General features: G+C 43.8%; 1 protein-coding gene across 6 annotated transcripts in view; it reads right to left on the reverse strand.

Moving 5' to 3' along the window:
* Positions 1 to 21998, reverse strand: part of NSD2 (nuclear receptor binding SET domain protein 2) — a 521650-nt gene that overhangs the window by 253961 nt on the left and 245691 nt on the right. For all 6 annotated transcript variants that reach the window (XM_033950948.1, XM_033950940.1, XM_033950930.1 and 3 more), the window contains exons 9-10: positions 14148 to 14232; positions 12630 to 12754 (exon numbers count right to left, since the gene is read on the reverse strand). In XM_033950948.1, the coding sequence (XP_033806839.1) occupies positions 12630 to 12754; positions 14148 to 14232 (210 nt within the window). The remainder of the gene's footprint in view (positions 1 to 12629; positions 12755 to 14147; positions 14233 to 21998) is intronic.

A 21998-nucleotide genomic window follows, 5' to 3' on the forward strand; every position in this document is an offset into this window, starting at 1 on the left:
TACAGACATTTAAATACTCGAAAGGCATTAATATGGAACCAAATCTTTTCCAGAGAAGAAAAAAAGGTAAAACTAGAGGGCATAATTTGAGGTTACAGGGAGGAAGACTTAGGAGCAATGTTAGGAAATTCTTCTTCACGGAGAGGGTGGTAAATGCCTGGCATGCCCTCCCAAGGGAAGTGGTGGACAGGAAAACGGTGATGGAATTCAAAAAAGCGTGAGATAAAAATAGAGAATCTCTAATTAGAAAACGAAGGATGAAAATGAAAGAACTAAGGCCGGTATTGGACAGACCTGCACAGTCTGTGTCCCATATATGGTGATTTGGTATAGGATGGGCTGGGGCGCACATCAATGTGAACTCCACTAATATGGGACATGAGGATGTTACTGGCCAGACTTTACAGTAGATATCCTGCAAACAACAGGATGGTTGGATAGGCACTGCACCCAGCCCCACTTCCTTCCTTCCCTCCCTCCCCTGTCAGGCATTGCACCCAGCCCCCTTCCTTCCTTCCCTCCCCCGTCAGACTCTAAACCCTGCCTCCTTCTCAGGCTCTGCACCCTGCTATCCTCCCTGTCCTAGCCTCATACCTCTACTGCCGATCGCCGGTGGAGGTGCAGCGGGCAGGAGCAAACTTTCCAAATTCCTGCCCCACTGTTAACTGGCTGCCGTGAGTATCTTCGACCGCTAAGAAGCACAAGCAGGCGCGCGATTTGGCACTGCTGCTCAGTGCTGAGCAGCTTCCTTAATTGCTGCTGCGAATTTGAGGCCCTCCAAGTACCTACAAATCCAAAATGTGGCCTTGCAAAGGGCTTGAGTTTGAGACCACTGCTCTACAATGTCCTTCCAACACATGTTCAGTTGTTCAAACATCTGACCGTTACTGACAAGATGCAACAAGACCCTGAAACCTGCAACAAGCATGATGCCAGCTGTGGAAATCCTGAGAGAATATACAATCCAGTTTCACTAGCAGAACATCTCTAAACTCAAACTTTTCCATTCTATGGGAAACCAACAAACTTTCCCACCAAAATTCAAATTCATAACCAAGGAACTTCCCTGCTCTCAATCAGGTCAGTGAAACCACTATATATAAAGACAAACTGCAAATCTCAAAGCATACCCTGAAGAAAGCCATAGATGATGGCTGAAACATTCTTTCTACCTGATAACGAAGGGAGACCCGGATACCTACAACAAGCAGATTCATCAATTGTTGCTGACATAAAGAAGCATTTTGAACACTGAATCGACACTTATTTCCCGGTTCATCCATTACACAGCATTGCTTCCCTTTTATACACATGACTGAAAGATAATCCAGTTATCTTCCCGGAAGACATAAAAACACAGGCAACTGAATTTTTGAGGAGGTTGTACCAAGTCGTCGAAATGGAAGGCTCAAGTTCAACATATCAGGATCCTCCACATTTTCAGAGAGTATCAATGTGGAAGAGATCCCAGAGCCAGGTCTCTCCAAAAGAAAGAAAATGGATGCAACTGTTGGTTTCTTAAGTGACTTTTATGAAACATTGGGGATCATTTCCAAAAAAGATAGATGTCGAAAAGACAGCAGTTGGACATCTTACCAGTCAAAACGTCCAAGTTGCCATTCTCAAAACAGACTTTCTAGATGTCTTTCTAGTTATATTGTTTTCAGTGCATCCAAATCTTAAGGCGGCATGTTAGAGGCATATTTTGGGCGAGCTTGGACACTCATCAGGCATAATCAAACCTTTAACAAAAGGTCCTGGGCTTTTTTGGAGCTAGACCTGTTTTAAAAGCATCTAAATGCAAACAGGTGCCCAAACTGACCCGATGACCACTGGAGGGATTAAGGCATGACACCCCCTCCTTACTCACCCAGTGGTCAATGACCTCCTCCCATCACCACAAGATGTTAAAAAAAAAGCCCAGTACAGTCAAATCTCGGTTTGCGAGTAACCCAGTTTGCGAGTGTTTTGCAAGAGAAGCAAAACATTCTTGTAAAACTTGTCTCGCAAACCGAGTGTTGACTCAATTTGCGAGCACCCCCCCTGCGCGAACTGGCACCCCCCACCCGAACAACTTGAACTTACCTCCCCGTCTGGCACTGGCAAACAACCCACAGGACGTGCCGGTGCCGCTTGAAGATCTTCCTGCCTCTGCCGGGCCTTGAGCATGCATCTGCACATGCTCAAGGCCTTCTAATTCTCGGCGAGAGGGGGGGCCAAGTTCAAGTTATTCAGGCGGGGGGTGCTGGTTTGCGCGGAGGGGGGGGGGGCAGGGAACGTATCAAAACGAGTTTCCATTATTTCCTATGTGGAAACTCGCTTTGATATACGAGTATTTTGGTTTACGAGCATGCTTCTGGAATGAATTATGCTCGTAAATCAAGGTACCACTGTACATTCTAGCCTGTATTACAAGGGGATGCTGAAAAGTTCTCCACCCAAGCAGCTTCAGATGTTAACACAGACATTTGAGCCCAGAGAGCACAGGCTACTGCAGTAAATTTCAAATTAAAAGTTCCAAGTACAGATGTCACCATATCTTGCTTATATTGTATGGTGAGCCTTCAAAAATCTACTGTACCTATATTAAGATGATACCTGCAGGCATAAGGGCTATTGTGGTGTATAGGTGGGTACATTAAGTTTTGGAGGGCTCATCATACAATACAACCAAGATATGGTGACAACTGTACCTGGGACTTTTAATGTGAAATTCACTATAGTACTTCTTAGAAGAGCCCTTCTGCTATACTCAGCTGTCAGAACAGTTTATTAAGAATGTAGGCTGTCTAGAGGAAAACTTGCTTGTGCATTTTTTGTAGGGATGTATTTATATTCGAGAATGGCCAAAAAAGATAACAGTACTAAGGACCAAAACATCTATATTAAAAAAAAAAAACCCCAAAGACGATGTCTTGCTGTTTTGAGAATGGACTTTTTCTCTAATGGATTTCTGGACATCTTTCCCAAAACATCCAAACTCAGACTTAAATGTCCTATCGAAAATGCCCCTCAGTGCCTGTTGTTAATGAGGTGGATAGTTATCTATGTTCAACTGATGCTGATGTTTTGATATTTTGGAAAAATAAGGAACTAGCAAAAGTTGCATGGGAGATCCAGTGCATTCCATCTTTGGAGAGGACATTCTCTATTGCAGGAAGAACTGTGGAAGAAAAGAGAGAGAGACTGAATCCAGAAATTTTGGTTGAACATAAGAACATAAGAATTGCCACTGCTGGGTCAGAACAGAGGTCTATCGTGCCCAGAAGTCCGCTCACGCGGCAGCCCCCAGGTCAAAGACCAGTACCCTAACTGAGACTAGCCCTACCATCGCACTTCTTGTTCAGCAGGAACCTGTCCAACCCTGTCTTGAATACCTGGAGGGTGCTCTCCCCTACGACAGACCCTGGAAGAGCTTTCCAGTTTTCCACCACTCTCTGAGTGAAGAAAAACTTCCTTACGTTTGTACGGAATCTATCCTCTTTCAACTTTAGAGAGTGCCCTCTCGTTCTCCCTACCTTGGAGAGGGTGAACAACCTGTCCTTATCTACTAAATCTATCCCTTTCAGTACCTTGAATGTTTCGATCATGTTCCCTCTCAATCTCCTCTGTTCGAGGGAGAAGAGGCCCAGTTTCTCCAATCTTTCACTGTACGGCAGCTCCTCCAACCCCTTAACCATCCATGTTGTTCGTCCATGGATTAAAAAAGCAGGACAATTAAAAGTATAGGTTGTTTGTAAAGGCCAAGGGCTAATAAATACGCTAATAAAAAGACAACTATACAAAATCATACGTGTTTGAGGCTTGCTTGCATGCTGTTAGGGATGGAGCTCGCAGGGATGGGGTGGTGACGGTGATGGAGCAGTGACGTGTCATTCTCTAACTTATATCCAGATGGAAAAAACAGCCCATCTATCAAATTGCAACCAGCGCTAACACTTATGAAGTTTGTCTAATTTACCACCTTTTTTTTTTTTTAATTTGACTGACAGAAGCAAATCTCCAGCTGTGGAAGCAGGCAAATTACAGATTGATGGGGCAGAGAGCGTCAGGACTCCTATATACTTAAACCTCCTTAAACCATAAAAAGATTATCAAGGTACGAACCCAATCTTAGGTTTACCATTTAGCTCCAGACCCAGAGGTCTTAATCTGTCTTCCTTACTTCCATTGAAAGCAATGGAAGTAAAACTCAGATATCTCAATTCATCCTCCTTTTTCTGGAGCCCTACGGTAACCCTACTTAATCTTCCCTTCTGGTGTAGGTGATGTACTAAAGCAGTCTTCTGAATTTAGGGCGGGACAAATTAGCCTGCCTTTAAAACAGCTATCTTACCAGAGGGCACAACCAGAGCACGACTTTCAAAAAATCTGGCTATGTCAGGATGCGAGGCCAAAGAGCCCTATTTCACTCAGAATCTAAAACAGGATAGTCCCGCTACTTGCACTTTGAGGGACTTCATTGCTAGGTCTTTTTCGAGTCCAGCTTGTGGAAACAACAGCAAAACTGACACAGGAGCACTCGCCGGCTCCACCTTACCCTTTTCACACCACTCCCGGAACAACTTCTAGGCCTTTACATAGGCTACAATTGTTGATGACTTTTTTTGCTCTAAGAAGGGTGACAATTACCACCTACAAAACCTTTCCGGGCTAGGGCTGCACACTCAAGAGCAATGCCGTAAGACCAAAGCACTCTGGACTTTCCATGGGAACTGGATCCCAATACAGAAGATCTATATGCACTGGCAAATTGAGACCTCTGTCCTTTTCAAGGCACACCAAGTCTGCATATCACAGCAGATGCAGTCAATCCAGTGCCACCAGGTTTACCAACCCCAGATGGTTTGCTATCCTCCAAATGACGTGGCCTATCATGGACCATGGGGGAAATACATACAGTAGTCCCAGTTCTGGCCACGGCTGAATCAGGACATATAGACCAGAGCTCCTTGGCTCGAATTTGTGGCTAAAAAGCTGATCTACTTTCTCATTCTCCGCCAACACCATGGAGGTCAAATTATGGCCTGTCCCCATCAGCACACTATGCAGTTGAAGGCATTCTGTGAGAGTGACCACTCCCTATTGATCGACATAAGCCACCATTGTGACGTTGTCTGAGAAAATCCTGACAGCTTTGTCCTCCAGGGTTTCTCTATTGTCTGTAATGCAAGACGAATGCAGTGTTCTCCCCAGGGCTTTTTAGCCGGGCACACCACCCAGCTAATTTAGATGACCGCCCGGCAAATCCTTCTGCTGCCGCTGATGCTCCTTCCTGGGCTGACTCTCCGCAGAAAATTTTGTTTGAAGCCTGCCTTTTTTTTTTTTGCCAGCATGCTTTTACTTGCTTCGGGCCTTCCTCATTGCCAGGTCCTGCCTACTTTGTTTCCGCAAAGGCAGGACCCGGCAGCGAGAAAGGCCCGAAGGAAGTAAAAGCAGGAAGTTGTAAGCTTCCCTCCGGGGTTCTATCGTGTGCGTGCCGGCTTCCATTCTCTTCCCTCCCCCCCACGGGACGCAACTTCCAGTTTCTGAGAGAAGAGAAGGGAAGCTGGCTCGCATACGATAGAGCCCCGTAGGGAAGCATACAACATCCTGCTTTTACTTCCTTTGGGCCTTCCTCGCTGCCGGTTCCTCCCTTCACGGAAACAAAGTAGGCAGGACCTAGCAACGAGGAAGGCCCGAAGCAAGTAAAAGCAGCAAGTTGTAAGCTTCCCTCTGTCGCTGACCTATGAAAGATAAGTCAGCGATGGAGGGAAGCTTACAACTTCCCTAGCGACTCTACCAACGGGTTTCTGAGCTGGAAGGGATGGTAAGAGAAATGCTGCTGCTGTACCGAATAGGGGAGGGGGAAGAGAAATATTCTGCTGCTGCACCCATTGTGGGGGGAAGGGAAGAGAAATGTTGCTGCTGCACCCAATTTTTTGGGAGGGCGGGGGATGCGAAAAGCTGGTGCACCCAATGGGGGAGGGGAAGAGAAAAGCTGCTGCTGCTGCACTCAATTGCGGAGGGGGGAAGGGAAGAGAAGTGCTGCAGCAGCACTCAATTGGGGAGGGGGAGAGGGATGAGAAGTGCTGCTGCTGCAGCACCCAATTGGGGAGAGAGAGGGGAGAAGGAAGACCAGGGAAGGGAGAGGAGAGGCAAGAGACACCAAGACTATGGGAGGGAGGGAAAGGAGTAACCAGACCATGGAGGGGGGAGAGAGATGTCAGCGCATATGGGGGGAGGGGGAGGAGGGAGATTCCAGACCATGGTGTGGAGTGGGAAGGAAGGAAAGGAGAAGAGAAATGCCAGAGCATAGGGGAGGGGGTGAAGCTGAAATGAATCATGTACAAAGGAGAAAAAGGGCACAGGATATTGAAGGGACATAGAAAGAGGGAAGATGTCATATGGAACAGAGAAAGGGCAGAGAGGGTGGACAGTGGATGCAAGCGGCAGAGAGAGGGTGGACAGTGGATGCAAGCGGCAGAGAGAGGGTGGACAGTAAATGGAAGGGGTAGAGAGAGAGAGGGGGCAGAGGCTGGGTGGAAGGGGCAAAGAGAGGACAGATGTTGCATGGAAAGGAGCGAGGACAAACGCTGAATAGAAAGAAGAGAGCGAAGAGAAGATAATTAAAGCAGAAACAACAAAAGGTAGAAAAAAAAATTTTTTTTGCTTTACGTAGAATCAAGTAGTATTGTAACTGTATTAATTAAAGTTTATAAATAGGAAATTGAAATAAGGCAGTTTTTTTGGGACTAAACCCCTTTCCTCAGGTCAGGACAGGATACCAGAACAGCAGGGGTGCCCAAATGGTCGATCACGATCGACCAGTAGATCGCAAAGACAATGTGAGTCGATTGTGTTGCCTTTGCAATCTTTTTCTTCCTGCCTCCCCGAGCCAGGCCAGGCGCATATAAGTGCCAGACTCACAAGACTTCACCTCTGACGTCAATTCTGACGTTGGAGAGGTAGTTCTGGGCCAGCCAATCGCTGCCTAGATAGCCTGGAACTTCCTCTCCGACATTAGAATTGACGTCAGAGGTGAAGTTTTGTGAGTCCGGCGCTTGTATGTGCCTGGCCTAGCTCAGGGAAGCAGCAGGGAGAAATTGGCATGGTGGCTTAGGGGGTAGGGAAAGAATCGGGGAAGTGGAGAAATCAGTGCGATGGCTTTGGTGGGACAGGGGGAGAGAGAAAGAAAGACAGGCAGGGGGAGAGAGAGAGAAAGAGAGGCAGAAATAAAGAGGGGGCAGGGGGAGAGAGAAAGAAAAAGAAAAGGGAAGTGGCAGAAAGAAAGAAATATTGGATTTAGAGTCAGAAGAAGGAAGTGCAACCAGAGACTCATGAAATCACCAGACAAAAAGGTAGGAAAATTTATTTTATTTTCAATTTAGTGATCAAAATGTGTCCGTTTTGAGAATTTATATCTGCTGTCTATATTTTGCATTATGGCCCCCTTTTACTAAACCGCAATAGAGGTTTTTAACGCAGGGAGTCTATGAGCATCAAGAGCAGCGCAGGGCATTCAGCGCATCTCCCAGCACTAAAAACCGCAACTGTGGTTTAATAAAAAGGGAGGGGGTATATTTGTCTATTTTTGTATAGCTGTTCCTGAGGTGACATTGCATAAAGTCATCTGCCTTGACCTCTTTGAAAACCCGGGGAATATAAATGATAATTAACATTTTCTCTGCGTACAGTGTGCTTTGAGTTTTTTTAAATTTTATTGTTGGTAAATCATTTTGACTTGGTCATTTTAAAAGTAGCTCGCAAGCCCAAAAAGTGTGGGCACTCCTGCTGTATAGCCATTCTTGTATGATTGGATGACCTATATTTATCTTTTTTTTTTAGTTGTTTAAATTCATGCAGAAATAAATGGCTAGATTGAACCTAATAACTTCATTAACGCCTTTCCCTTTTTTAAACCTCTATACCATTTGAAAGAGGGCAAATATCTAATTATTCCCTTCTAGCATTGGATGCTTCTTAAATTTAGTAAAAATATTCTGGCACAAGTGTCAAACCTTAAAAAAGGAAGTCATATTGAGAACTGGAAAATAATAATAATTAACTAATAAAAATAGTACACATTTAGGGCTCCTTTTACTAAGTTGCGAAAATGGTTTTATAGTGTGCTTAACACGCGCAGAATTACCACGCGCGCTAGACGCTAATGCCAGCATTGAGCTGGCGTTAGTTTTCCCATGTAGCGCGGGAGTTTGCACGTGCTAAAAATGTTAGCACACTTTAGCAAAAGAGGGGGTTAATTTTCCCCACCAACAAATTTCCCCATCCCGCCCCACCCGGCTACTTTTTCATGCCACCCAGCTGGAAAAAATTTCTGGGGAGAACACTGCGAATGGCTTGAAATTCCAGATGTTTTATGGACCACTTCCTCTGCAACAGAGCCCAGTGGCCTTGCACTGGGTGACCAAGGTAATATTCCCCCCAGCTTTAGAAACTGGCATCTGTTGTCAAAATTACCCAAGATGAAATACGAAGAGGCATGGCCCTTGCCAATGACTCTGGCTTCCACTATCAAGGCTAGCTGTTTCTAGAGCAAATCCCTCTGCAGGTACCATAAAGACAACAGCATCTTGGAGAGGCAGCATATAAGCTTTTGCCCAAGAGACTACATCTATATTCACCGTCATGGATCCTAGCACCTGGAGATAGTGCCAAGCTGTAGGAACTGGCCTCAAAAAGAAGTTAAAAATCTGACTTATAAGCTTCTGTTTGTGTGGCTCGGGAATAAAGATCCAGCCTTCCTCTATGTTGAAGCAGATTCACAGATACCACAGGGACTGGGCTGGCTCCAAGTGACTTTTCCAGAAGTTGACAATCCTACCCAGATCCTGCAACAGCTGAATCACCTGAGTCACCACTCTTTCTCCCTCTGTCTAAGTTAGGACGTACCTGAATTCTGTCTGTCTTTCTTGAGATGAACTACCATCACTAGCCTGAAGGAAAGTACAGAAAATTGGAAATGGCTCTCTAGAACATGAAATCTCAAGTACTTTCTGTGTTCCGCAAATATTGGAATATGGAGATAAGCCACTGTCAAATCTAAGGAAGCCAGAAATTCCCCTGCTGTGACAGTCTCAATGTGAAACCAAGGCTCTTTTAGGTCTGCATTGGTAAACTTCAGACCCAAGATTGGTCTCCAGTCATCCGAGTCTTTCTTGGGAAACTATGAAGTATATTGAATATCTACCAAAGCTCAATTCTGCGGGAGGCATGGATTCTATAGCTCAAATGTCTAAGAGTCTTTGTGCTATCGCTCGGAATTTGACCGTCTTTTCCTGCCATCCAACCGATGAAACCACAAAATAGTCTGGCAGGGGGTAGATGAATTTGAGTTTGTATCTGTTTTGAATAATAATCAATTCCTGAAATTGTTGACAAGGTCCATGACCTAATTTTGGCAGATCAGCAAATATTGGCTAAAACAATTGCTGAGACACTACAAATATCCAGGGAATGTGTTAGGTCTATAATCCACGAGTAGGTGAGTATGCAGAAGCTGTCAGTTAAGTGAGTGCCCAAATGTTTGAATGCTGATGAGAAACGATGTTGAGTGGACATTTCGAAGTTGATATTGCAACATTTTCAGCGAGCTGGTGCCAATATCTTGGAATGACTAATTAATGTTGAAACACTATGATCCCAAGACAAAACAACAGTCCACATAGGGAAGTCAGCTGGCAGGTGCCTCTCTTCCTCCTCAGTGTGCCGTGACACACTTGGAATCTTAGGAGGCACACTAGTGTACCTCGGCAGTTTGAGATACACTGCCTTAGAACCACACCTCCCTCACTATGGAGCAATGTACGCTTGCTGACCTGCACCACTAATGAATCCACCATGGGTGGACCAACATCAGCTTAGTCAGTTGCCTTAAGGAATAGTCGGGTCATAGCCTTGGCTACGCTTAGAGGGCCCTCTGGGGATTCCTATCTGGATGCGAGGGAAAGCATGTGGTCTGCATTATAGAACCACTTATTACAGAAGTCTATACAGCTGAGGACTGTGGCAGTTCATCTGCCGGCTTTAAAAGTCTGTGCACCTTTGGGTCATTACCCTGGTCTAGTTCCACCATGACCTGCAGACCATCGGCATCTGCTTGAGCTTTAGAACCCCCTAAAGAACAAAGTCGAGCAGAGGTACAAAGTCTAAGAGTCAAAGATCCCAGTCCTTTACCTAACTGGCTTTCTGGGTCTGCCACTGACACCTGCTTACCAGACTCTTACTTCTTGGGTGGTGAGGGGCACTCTTCCAACCACTTATGGTACCATCAAAGCTGGCACAGAACTGGCAGACTTTTACTACCACTACTATTAATTATTTCTACAGCGCTACTGGACATACACAGCACTATATAGAGTACTATAATTCACATAGGCATCATATAGCAAACTTACAAAATCAGGTGTAAAGACCTGAACCGAAGGGTCAGGTGAGTCCTTGAGCCTCACTAATTTTGTCTCCTTGAGGGTACAGCATCCTCTGTGTGGTGCCGTTTTGCCGCAGATTCAGACTTTGCCACTTATGGAAATGATCTAGACACTCCAAAGCAGTACATCTGTAGTCCTAGGACCCTCAAGGTATCTGAGAAGGCTGATCTTAAGGCCCCTGCACCTCCCCCTCACGTGCCCCACGGCACGTGGAACATGGATGCTCCTCGGTTGACTATCCAGTGCAAATCTGGCATGAATCCAATGCGTCAGAGTCTGAAGAGATCATCTGGGGTAAATTCTTAAAAATTTGAGGGATATTAAGGCATTAAAAAAGGTAACAAATTGAATTAATAGTTGTCTCTGCCAAAAATCATTCTTTTTAATGTTTCAGGGCTTTGAGAGATGCATTTTTTTAAAAAATCCAAAATAAAAAACACAAAAAATAATAAATATTACCTGTGTACTTAAACACATGCACATAAAAAGTGAAAGAAGTGCTCAGTGCCATTCACTTCTCCTACTGGGAGGAAAGGGTAACAAGGAACTATTATCACACTTCAATTATTCTCCACCATCAACATAATTCAAAATTATTAAAATACAGTCACTTATCTGAAAGGTGAAGTGGTGATGGGATGAATGTCAATGTTTTAAGTTTATTTATGTCCCCACAAACAGTGTTCAAATGCTCATTACAACATATAAATACTTCCATCTAGTTCTTATACTTTACAAAATTTTAAAACTAATCTGGAAATTCAAGATGGTCACCATAATAGTGATTTTGACACTAAAAACAGCCCATGGACACCAAAAAGAAACTCCAAAAGTTCAGGGAAGTTATTTCTAGAGGTAAGAAGACTCCCAACCTGACCCCAGGAATCCTCAAAATTGCAATTATTTGACCCCCCTCCCCCCCCCCAAAAAAAATATATATATATAAATTCCCCATAAGGTGCAATAGCTAATACTCATATGTGCCTGCTGTGCTGCGAACTGCTTTTTCTGCTAAAGCTGCCAGTGCAGCTATAAAGAAGTCTTTCTGCTTCAGGTAAGCAAAGATTCCAGCTGCTTGCTTCTTTGGGCTGCCAAATGGTACTTAAGAAGGCAGGTTGAGACCCCCAACCCCCCCCCCCCCCGATTCACTTGCTTAACCAGGTGCAGGGAGAAATGCAGCCAGTCCCACTTCTGCCTGCCAGACCAACACAGGCTCACACAGCCTGTGTTTGTGATCCAGACAGAGTCTGGGGCAAGCCACGCTTCCAGGGGAATGGTATTTGAGCATTAACTGGTAAAGCAATCTGGCTAGGTAGGTATTCTTAGAGATGCCTGCTAGCAACAGACCTCTACTCCTTCATCTTGCAGACAGAGCGGTTCCAGAAACACTGGGAACCTCCGCAGCACAAATACTTCACAAGTTGGGAAGAATGTATCCAAAGAATAAAACAAATCAGAGCAGATCATAAGAAAGTTCTCAACTCGCTTGCAATAGTGAAAACTGAGTGGCTATAGCATAGCCCTCTGGGAGAAGAGGTGGAGTCTTGCAAGATGATTGGCAGCTTCTGCAAGGAAACTTGTGGCTTCGAGGTAACTAATCATTAGTTTAGGATCTCTGCTCCCATTGCATTGGAATGTGCATTATTTACCACAGGGCTTCCTGCATAAAATGAGCCCTATGCATTAATGGCATTGCCATATTAATTATTGCTAAATGATCCCTTTCTCCTAATGTAAACTTCTAAGAGATGGTTATTATATCTAACATTGAAAGAAATGAAAACCTGATTCTAACATGATTAAACAACTTTACTTATAACTTTCTGAGAGTTATACAACTACAGTATAAGTATCAATGCTATAAGACTTTGTAATTATCTAAGCATAATTCAAAAACTGATGTTTTAATTTATATAGCGCCTTCCAACCAAATAAGATCCCAATGAGTACTGATAACAAATTTATGGCATCCGATCATAAGTTTCCAACTAAAGTAACAAAATATTCATAAATTATGAGGCACAATATACAGTATACATAGACATTAACTGTAATAAGAACAGAGGCCACAGCTATACAACACTTCCAGATTGTTAAACTACATAATAGAAAAGTTATGTTAGGTCCCACTTTGTTTTATAAAACACATCTGAAATATGTTGGTAACTATGAAGCTTTCCTTGGAATACCATATTTTACCTCATTTTCAGTTAAGGAAGCTGTAGGAGATGAACTCTTATTAAGAACATGACTGGACGATGCAGCAGCTGAAGCCCGAATTCGCTTCTTCAGTGGTTTACAAACATCAGACAGATTGTTCATTGCTGTAAAATAATGTTGTTAGTTTATACGGTGAATTTGGAGCCTTAAATAGCCATATTCCTTCAAATTTTAAGTTTCTACTTGACTAGAGGAGGGAATTTTCTGGATCTTCTTGGTGCTGGTAGAACAAGGAACATGAACTCACACTGTTTTTTCCAGACACTTGAGGAGTGAAACTTATTTCAGCATATCAATAAGGAAGAACTAGAAAAAAAAAGCTGATAGAGATTTTATCCTACTACAGAAAACAGTACCTTTGTAAGAGTGAGCATGTATGTTGTGTGTGTGTATCTAACTAACTATCTATCTATATGTGGGTGTATATATATATATTTATCTATATGTGGGTGTATATATATATATATTTATCTATATGTGGGTGTATATATATATATTTATCTATATATATATATATATTTGTGAAGTGAAAACCCTGGAGCAGCTGATGAAGGCTCAATATTACCCTTGTGATCAATTTTAAAATCTAAGCTCATTCCAATAGGGTTCAACGGTACAATTTGATGGGTTCAACAGTACAATTTGATGTGTTGCAGTTTTTCATTTTTAAAGTTTTCAGTTTCAGGTGTACCTGTACAATCTTTTATAGAACCTTAAATGTCAAATTTATTGATTTTTTTTAAAATACACATTTAATCCACAGGGATAGGTTAAAAAGAAATCAGTCTTTCAGACAGTTATTTTACAGCACAAAAATTTGTTTTAAATTGCAGGCATAACAACTAAATAACCAGAGTTCTTTACAAAGATCAGGGTCATTATAACGATGATGGTGACAACTATTCTCACATTCCCTTCATCCATACTTCTACTAGTAACAAGAGACTAAAGTATGCATTGTTTATTCATCTTACAGAAAGAAATTATTGAACAACCTTTACAAAAAGATTCTGAAGACATTCTTTGAACAAGAAAAATAATTTACTAACATAAATGAAGTGGCTCTTATAAATACATGAATTTCAAATATACATCACTAGTAGGATGGATTGTATTTTAACACTACATACCTAATTCCCCCTTTTACAAAGCCACGGTAGTGGTTGCAAACGCTCAATACCCATTAAATCCTTATGGGCGTCAGAGTGATTACCACAGCAGCAGTCGTTACTGCAGCTTTGTAAAAGGAGCCCTATGATTATGCCCTTCACAAATATTAAAAAAACTGAAAATATAGATCTATGAAGAGAGCTGATTATCGTTCATTTCCTGTTTATGTGATTGATTTTTTTTATACTAAAATATGCATTAAGATTTGAAGTTAAAATAAAATAGAAAAAGTATTGACCAAAAAAAAACCTTAGAAAAATAAAGCATTACTAACTTCTAGTTAATGACATTAAAAAAAAAAAAAAAATCATCATCTGACTACATTACCTGACTGGTTCTTTAAGGAAGAGGCAGTTTCAGGGACCTTATAGTTATTTGTTTTTGCTGTTTTGTCAATGCTTGTTTCCCTCCGCTACAAAAAAAAAATATGAGAAAGTAATAAACACTAACTTTAGGACTAATGGGGTAAAAATTTAGATTAAACTTCTGGAATTTTGTTAATGTAAGGGTAATTTGCTACGTTTCATTTACCATATAGTCGTTCTTTAGATTCCTCAATGTTTCCTTAAAGACAATTATACATTTAACACTGTTTTATGTACCTCTCCTCATCTAAACTAAGTATGGTAAACCAATTTAAAAAAATGCTAAAGCACTTGACTAGGCATTTAGGGCTCCTTTTACAAAGGTGCGTTAGGGCCTTAACACGCGGAATAGCGCGCGCGAGCCGCTACTGCCTCCTTTTAAACAGGCGGTAATTTTCAGCTAGCATGTGCTAGAGCGCGCGCTAATCTTGTGTGTGCGCTAAAAATGCTAGCGTACCTTAGTAAAAGGAGCCCTTAATCTTTAATAATATATTCTGGGTGGTTTCAACATTACTCCCAAAAATATCTATACTGTATACACTAAAACTTATAAAGCATGTGTTTATTTCAGTGGAACACAACTATACATAAATATGAGAACTCTAACATTGGTTGAATTTTTCAGTCATCCACATACAGTAAGTGCAACACCACAAATAAGTTACTTTATGCTCTCACACATCAGGAGTTTTGAGTATTACTTGGGGTTGCTGCTACAGATAAAAACATCACCAGTTTTGCCCTCATCTAACATTAGTAAAGTTTTCTATGCCCTCTGCTGGTCAAAAGGAAAATGAGCAGATTGGAAAAAGAAAAGTACTGTAGTATTCTCTCTGTAAGCAAGATTACTTAGACCCATGGTGCCAATACAGAAAGCATGCTGTGCTGATGACAGAGTATGTGCTGATGACAGAGTATGCAGTTTCTACCGCAAAATTAAAGAGAAAATATACCGTAGCACGCTTCTCTCTAGAGTAGACTAACAAAGATGATCTAGTCTTGCAGGACATCTTTCCAGAGCAATTCTAGAAAGACGTCCTACAAGACTAAGTTACCTTTATTGTCTGTCTAGAGAGAAGCATGACTTTTGTTTTTATCTTTGTAGGCTGCATCATAGGCACAAAACTAAAGGCAAAATGTGGCCACATCAGGCGTGTATGTTTGAATTAAAATCTTTGCTTTTATCCTATACAATTTGTTGGTCTGCTGTTTGTCCTGCTGTATTTACATCTCACAGATCTTGTGCCTCCCTTCTGTCCCCTGACAGAAAGGGAAACATTTAACAGAAAGCAGAGTTACTTACCGCAATGGGTGTTATCCAGGGACATCAGGCATATATTCTACATGTGGGTGATGTCATCGATGGAGCCCCAGTATGGACAGCTTTAAAAGTGCATCGCCACTTTAAGAACTTGCGAAAGTTTGCAAACTGCCCGCACTGCGCATACACTAGTGTCTTCCCGCCCAACATAGGCTCACAGTACCTTAGTTCTGTAAACAAGTTAAGAAGCCAACTAGAGGAGGTGGGTGGGTTGTGAGAATACCTGCTGTTCCTGGATAACAACTGTTACGGTAAGAAACTGTGCTTTATCCCAGGACAAGCAGGCAGCATATTCTCACATGTAGGACTCCCTAACTTACTACAATGGGATGGAGGGGGTTTGGGCCATTAAAAAAACAAATGTTGTAAAACTGCTTGACTGAAGTGACCATCTCATCTGGAATAAGGTTCCAGACAGAAGTGATATGTGAATGTATGAACTGAGGACCAAATAACAGTTTTACAGATTTCAGCAATAAGAGTGGAATGTAAAAAATGCAACTCTAGCTGCCATAGCTCAGACCTTGTGGGCTGTGACACGACTCCCCAGCCTGAGCATAACAGAGGGCAATACAAGCCGCCAACCAGGTACAAATAGTTCTTTTGGATACAGGACAGTATTGCATGAGATGAAGAGTTGAAATGTAGTCTTATGAGGTTGAGTACGCTGTAAGTAATAGGTTAGAGAATGACACGGTGACAAAATTCATCACCGTTCCCGTTCCCGCGGATAACCGTGGGAAACCATCTTCATATCATTCTTTAAGGAGCGAGGGAAGAATCAGAATATGAATGGCCACAACCACTGACCCTCAATGCTGGTATAGAAGGACTGAGGTTGAAATAGACACTAAAAAGTGACATGGGATTATTTTCCGCGGGGATGGGAACGGTGATGGATTTTGTCACCGTGTCATTCTCTATTAAATAGGTCAAAGCTCGTTTAAAGTCCAAAGTATGAACAGCCATTTCTCCAGGGTGAGAATGAGGCTTGAGAAAAAAAACACTGGCAGCACAATGCATTGATTGAGATGGAATTCAGTGCCTACCTTTGAACGGAACTTTGGATGAGTGTGAAGCACCACTTTGTCACGATGAAACACTGTGAAGGGTGGGTCTGCCACCAGTGACTGAAGTTCACTTACTCTTCGAGCAGATGTAATATAGATGAGAAAAACCACTTTACAAGTGAGATATTTAAGATTAGCCAAGGACATTAATTCAAAAGGAGGCTTCATTAGTCTAGCAAAGACCACATTAAGATCCCAAACTACTGGTGGTGGTTTGAGAGGAGGTTTAATGTTGAAAAGTCCTTTCATAAACATGGATAGGAGAGGATGTGCAGTGAGAGGTTTTCCATCAACTGGTCTATGAAAAGCGTTGATAGCACCGAGATGAACTCTAATTGAAGTGGTCTTGAGGCCTGAATTGGATAAATGTAGAAGGTAATCCAATACTGAAGATACAGAGGTTGATTTAGCTTCAGGATGATGAACAGTACACCATGTGGAAAACCACCATTTGTGTTGATAACACTGTTGCGTAAAGGGTTTTCTTGATGCTTCCAAATTGAGTCTGACAGGCTGGGAAAAATGAAGGTTCACCAATGTCAGTCCGAGAGGTACCAAGCTGTCAGGTGCAATGACTGAAGATTGGTATGCAGAAAAGATCCGCGACTATGCGTGAGAAGAGATGGAAAAATCTGAATAGAGATTGGTTTCCTTGGTACTGAGTTGCCGTAGAAGGGAAAACCAGGAGTTATAAGAACCATGGTGGCTTCCTCCTGTGTGAGCTTGACAAGCTTCCAATTTTAGTATAGATTTGATGGCAATAATTTAAATAAACATAAATCCAGAATTACTACGGGTGCTGAACAAGCTCCTCTAGTTCAACATTGCAAAGAACACGGACATTATTGGACAGATATGAAGTGGAGAATAATAGACCACGTTATAGAAAGGTAGGAGGGAGGTAATTGTGAAAGTATGCTGGGAACAAAAGTGGATTTTTATGCTGAATACAGTAAAACCAAATGGATTAAACTTGGAAATGGAATGGACAACTCTATTAAAAAGACAACTCTATTAAATGAAAAACTGACAGGATGTATGAAAAGCGTGAATGAGTGGATGGTGAAACACAAGTTGGTTTTGAATCTCGCAAAAAGCACAGTTACTTACCGTAACAGTTGTTATCCAGGGACAGCAGGCAGCTATTCTCACTAATGGGTGACGTGATCCAACGGAGCCCCGATGCGGATGCCTCACAAGCAGTCTTGTTTGATGAAACTCGAAGTTTCGACTCGCCTGCACCGCGCTTGCGCGAGTGTCTTCCCGCCCAGCACAGGACACGTCTCCTCAGTTCAGATAGCTAGCAGAGAAGCCAACCCAGGGGAGGTGGGTGGGACGCGAGAATAGCTGCCTGCTGTCCCTGGATAACAACTGTTACGGTAAGTAACTGTGCTTTATCCCAGGATAAGCAGGCAGGTATTCTCACTAATGGGTGACCACCAAGCTAACCATAATGGGATGGTGGGAACGTTGGCAACTTAGGAGAATAAATTTTGTAACACTGTTTGGCCAAACTGTCCATCCCGTCTGGAGAAAGCATCCAGACAATAAAGAGAGGTGAAGGTATGAACCGAGGACCAAGTGGCAGCTTTACAAATCTCCTCAATCGGTGTTGATCTGAGGAAAGCTATAGAAGCGGCCATTGCTGTGACTTTACTGTGAAGGGGTAATCCAGCCTGGGCATAGCAGAAAGAAATATAAGCCATCATCCAGTTGGAGATGGTACGCTTAGAGATAGGACGTCCCAACTTGTTTGGATCAAAGGAGATGAAAAGTTGAGGAGCAGTTCTGTGCAGTTTGGTGCGTTCCAGATAGAAAGCCAAAGCACGCTTACAGTCCAGAGTATGAAGAGCTAATTCTCCAGGATGAGAATGAGGCTTTGGAAAAAACACTGGAAGAACAATGGATTGATTGAGATGAAATTCCGAGACAACTTTAGGAAGGAATTTCAGATGAGTGCGAAGAACCACCTTGTCATGATGGAACACTGTAAAAGGTGGATCCGCAACCAATGCTTGAAGCTCACTAACTCGACGAGCAGAAGTGAGGCCAATGAGAAACACAACTTTCCAAGTGAGATACTTCATGTGAGCCTTGTCAATAGGTTCAAATGGAGGTTTCATAAGCTGAGAAAGAACAGGATTGAGGTCCCAAACCACTGGAGGCAGTTTGAGAGGAGGAATGACATGAAAAAGTCCTTTCATGAATCTGGAAACCACAGGATGAGCCGAGAGAGGTTTCCCTTGAAGCGGCTGATGGAAAGCAGCAATTGCACTCAGATGGACTCGTATCGATGTAGACTTGAGGCCAGAATGAGAAAGGTGCAAAAGATAGTCCAAAACAGAAGATAATGTTGAGGCTCCTGATGATGAGAAAAACACCAAGAAGAAAATCTAGTCCATTTTTGGTGATAGCATTGTCTAGTAGTAGGCTTCAGTGAAGCTTCCAAAACATCCCTCACAGCTTGCGAAAACTGGAGAGGAGTTACGTTGAGAAAAACCAAGCTGTCAGGTGGAGAGACTGCAGGTTGGGATGAAGCAGAGATCCCTGATGCTGTGTAAGCAGCGATGGAAACACCGGCAGAAGGAAGGGCTCCCTGCTGCTGAGTTGAAGTAGAAGGGAGTACCAAGGTTGTCTGGGCCACCGAGGAGCGATCAGAATCATGGTGGCATGGTTGAACTTCAGCTTGACTAGAGTCTTTTGAATGAGAGGAAATGGAGGAAACGCATATAGAAAGAGATTCGTCCAGTCCAGAAGAAAAGCATCTGCCTTGAGGCGAAGAGGAGTGTAGATCCTGGAGCAGAACCGAGGCAGTTTGAAGTTGGGGGGGGGGGGCTGCAAAGAGGTCTATCTGAGGCGTTCCCCACAGAGAGAAAATGTGATGAAGGGGCGTGGAATGGAGAGTCCACTCGTGAGGTTGCAGAAGATGACTCAAGTTGTCCGCTAAGGCATTGTCCGCCCCCTGAATGTAGACAGCTTTGAGGAAGATGTTGTGGTGAATAGCCCAATCCCAAACTTTCAGAGCTTCCTGACAGAGGGAGGCCGATCCTGTGCCTCCCTGTTTGTTGACATAATACATGGCGACTTGGTTATCCGTGCGAATGAGGACCACACGGTCGTGAAGAAGATGCTGAAAAGCATTGAGAGCATTGAAAATCGCCCTGAGTTCCAGGAGATTGATGTGGCACTGGCGGTCCGTACTGGTCCAATAACCTTGAGTGCGGAGACCATCCAGATGAGCCCCCCAAGCGTAAGTCGAAGAGTCGGTCGTGAGCACCTTCTGATGGGTGGGCGTGTGAAACAGTAAGCCTCTGGATAGACTGGAAGAGAGCATCCACCAGCGAAGAGACTGTGTCAGAGCAGGAGTGACCTGGATGTGGCGAGTCAGAAGGTTGGAAACCTGCGACCATTGAGATGCCAGGGTCCACTGAGGAATTCTGAGGTGAAGTCTGGCAAAAGGAGTCACATGTACTGTAGAGGCCATATGGTCCAAAAAAACCATCATGAGTCTCGCCAAGATGGACTGGCGAGAGGACACTGAATGACAAAGACCGAGAAGAGCTTCCAGACGTTGTGGGGGGAGGAACGCTCTGAGTTGGATAGTATCCAGAATAGCTCCAATGAAGGGAAGAGTCTGGGAAGGTTGCAGATGTGATTTTGGAAAGTTGATCTCGAACCCCAGACTCTGCGCTGAGTCGCCAGGACGACTCCCTGAGACGTGAAATCCTTTATGAGCCAGTTGTCCAGGTAGGGAAACATTTGAAGACCATGGTTCCTGAGCGCTGCGGCCACAACAACCAGACACTTGGTGAAGACTCTGGGTGACGATGCCAGGCCAATAGGGAGCACTCGGTATTGAAAATGAAGATGTTCCACCAGAAATCTGAGGTATTGACGGGAGGCCGGATGAATGAGAATGTGTGTGTAGGCCTCCTTGAGATCCAGAGAGCATAACCAGTCGTTCTGCTCGAGGAGGGGATACATAGATGCCAGGGTCAGCATGCAAAACTTTTCTTTGACCAGATATTTGTTGAGCACTCTGAGATCCAGAATAGGATGCAGATCGCTCGTCTTCTTCGGAACAAGGAAGTACCGGGAGTAAAAACCCTTGTTCTGTTGAGCCAAAGGAACCGGCTTGACAGCCCGGAGCTGGAGCAAAGCCTGAGCTTCCTGAAGAAGAAGGGCGGTCTGGGTCGAGGAGGAAAGATACTCTCTTGGAGGATGTTCCAGAGGAATGTGATGGAACTGAAGAGAGTATCCCTCCCTTACGATGGAAAGGACCCAGAGCTCGGTGGTAATAGTCATCCATCAATGGTAAAAATGATGGAGACGACCTCCGATAGGGGGAAAAACGGGGAAGGGCAGAACGACTGACGTTATGCTCTCCATGAGACAGTCAAAAAGGCTGAGGAGTCTTGGGGACAGCAGATGGCTGATGCGGATGCTGCCTCTTAACAGGCTGACGGATGGTAGGAGCCTGTGTAGATGGGAAACGCCGCTGGTAGGTCAAAGACGGGCGTGAGGGACGAGAAGGAGTTGGCTTGGGCTTCGGACGGAGAATCGATTAAAAAGACTTCTTGTGGTCCGAGAGCTTCTTGGTCGCCGCCTCGATGGACTCGTCGAAGAGGTCAGTACCAGCACACGGGACATTAGCCAGCCTGTCCTGCAGATTGGGGTCCATGTCGATGGTCCTGAGCCACGCAAGCCGTCGCATGGCTACAGAGCAAACAGTAGCCCAAGCAGATAACTCAAAGGCATCGTATGAGGACTGCATCAGCTGCAAAAGGAGTTGGGACAACGAGGCCAGGACTTCTTGGAACTCAAAGTGGGCCCGAGGATCCAAATAGGCCATGAACTTAGGAAGGACGGGCAGGAAAAACTCAAAATATGTAATAAAATGGAAATTGTAGTTGAGAACTCTGGATGTCATCATAGAGTTCTGGTAAATACGCCTGCCAAACCTGTTCATCGTCTTGCCCTCCCTGCCAGGTGGAACAGTGGCATATACCTGGGAGGGGTGAGACCGCTTCAATGAAGACTCCACCAACAGGGATTGATAAGAGCGCTGGGCACCATCAAACCCCTTATGAAGAACCGTACAGTACCTGGCATCCAATTTGTCTGGAACAGCAGGGATGGAATAGGGAGTCTCCAGACAGCGGACAAAGGTCTGATCCAGTAGCTTATGAAGAGGAAGCTTGAGGGATTCAGCAGGAGGTTGAGGGAGATTCATTGTCTCGAGATACTCCTTTGAGAATTTGGACCCTGTGTTCAGTTGGATATCCAAATCAACTGCCATCTGACGGAGAAAAGAAGAGAACGACAGCTGGTCAGCCAAAGGAGGGCCTCGAGATGGGCTCTAGGATGTCGAGGCCTCCTGATCCAATGAGGACGGGGATCTAGGTGGGGAAAAGGATCCCAT

The sequence above is a fragment of the Geotrypetes seraphini genome, chromosome 1 (assembly GCF_902459505.1).
Source record: "Geotrypetes seraphini chromosome 1, aGeoSer1.1, whole genome shotgun sequence".
NCBI classification, from domain to species: domain Eukaryota; kingdom Metazoa; phylum Chordata; class Amphibia; order Gymnophiona; family Dermophiidae; genus Geotrypetes; species Geotrypetes seraphini.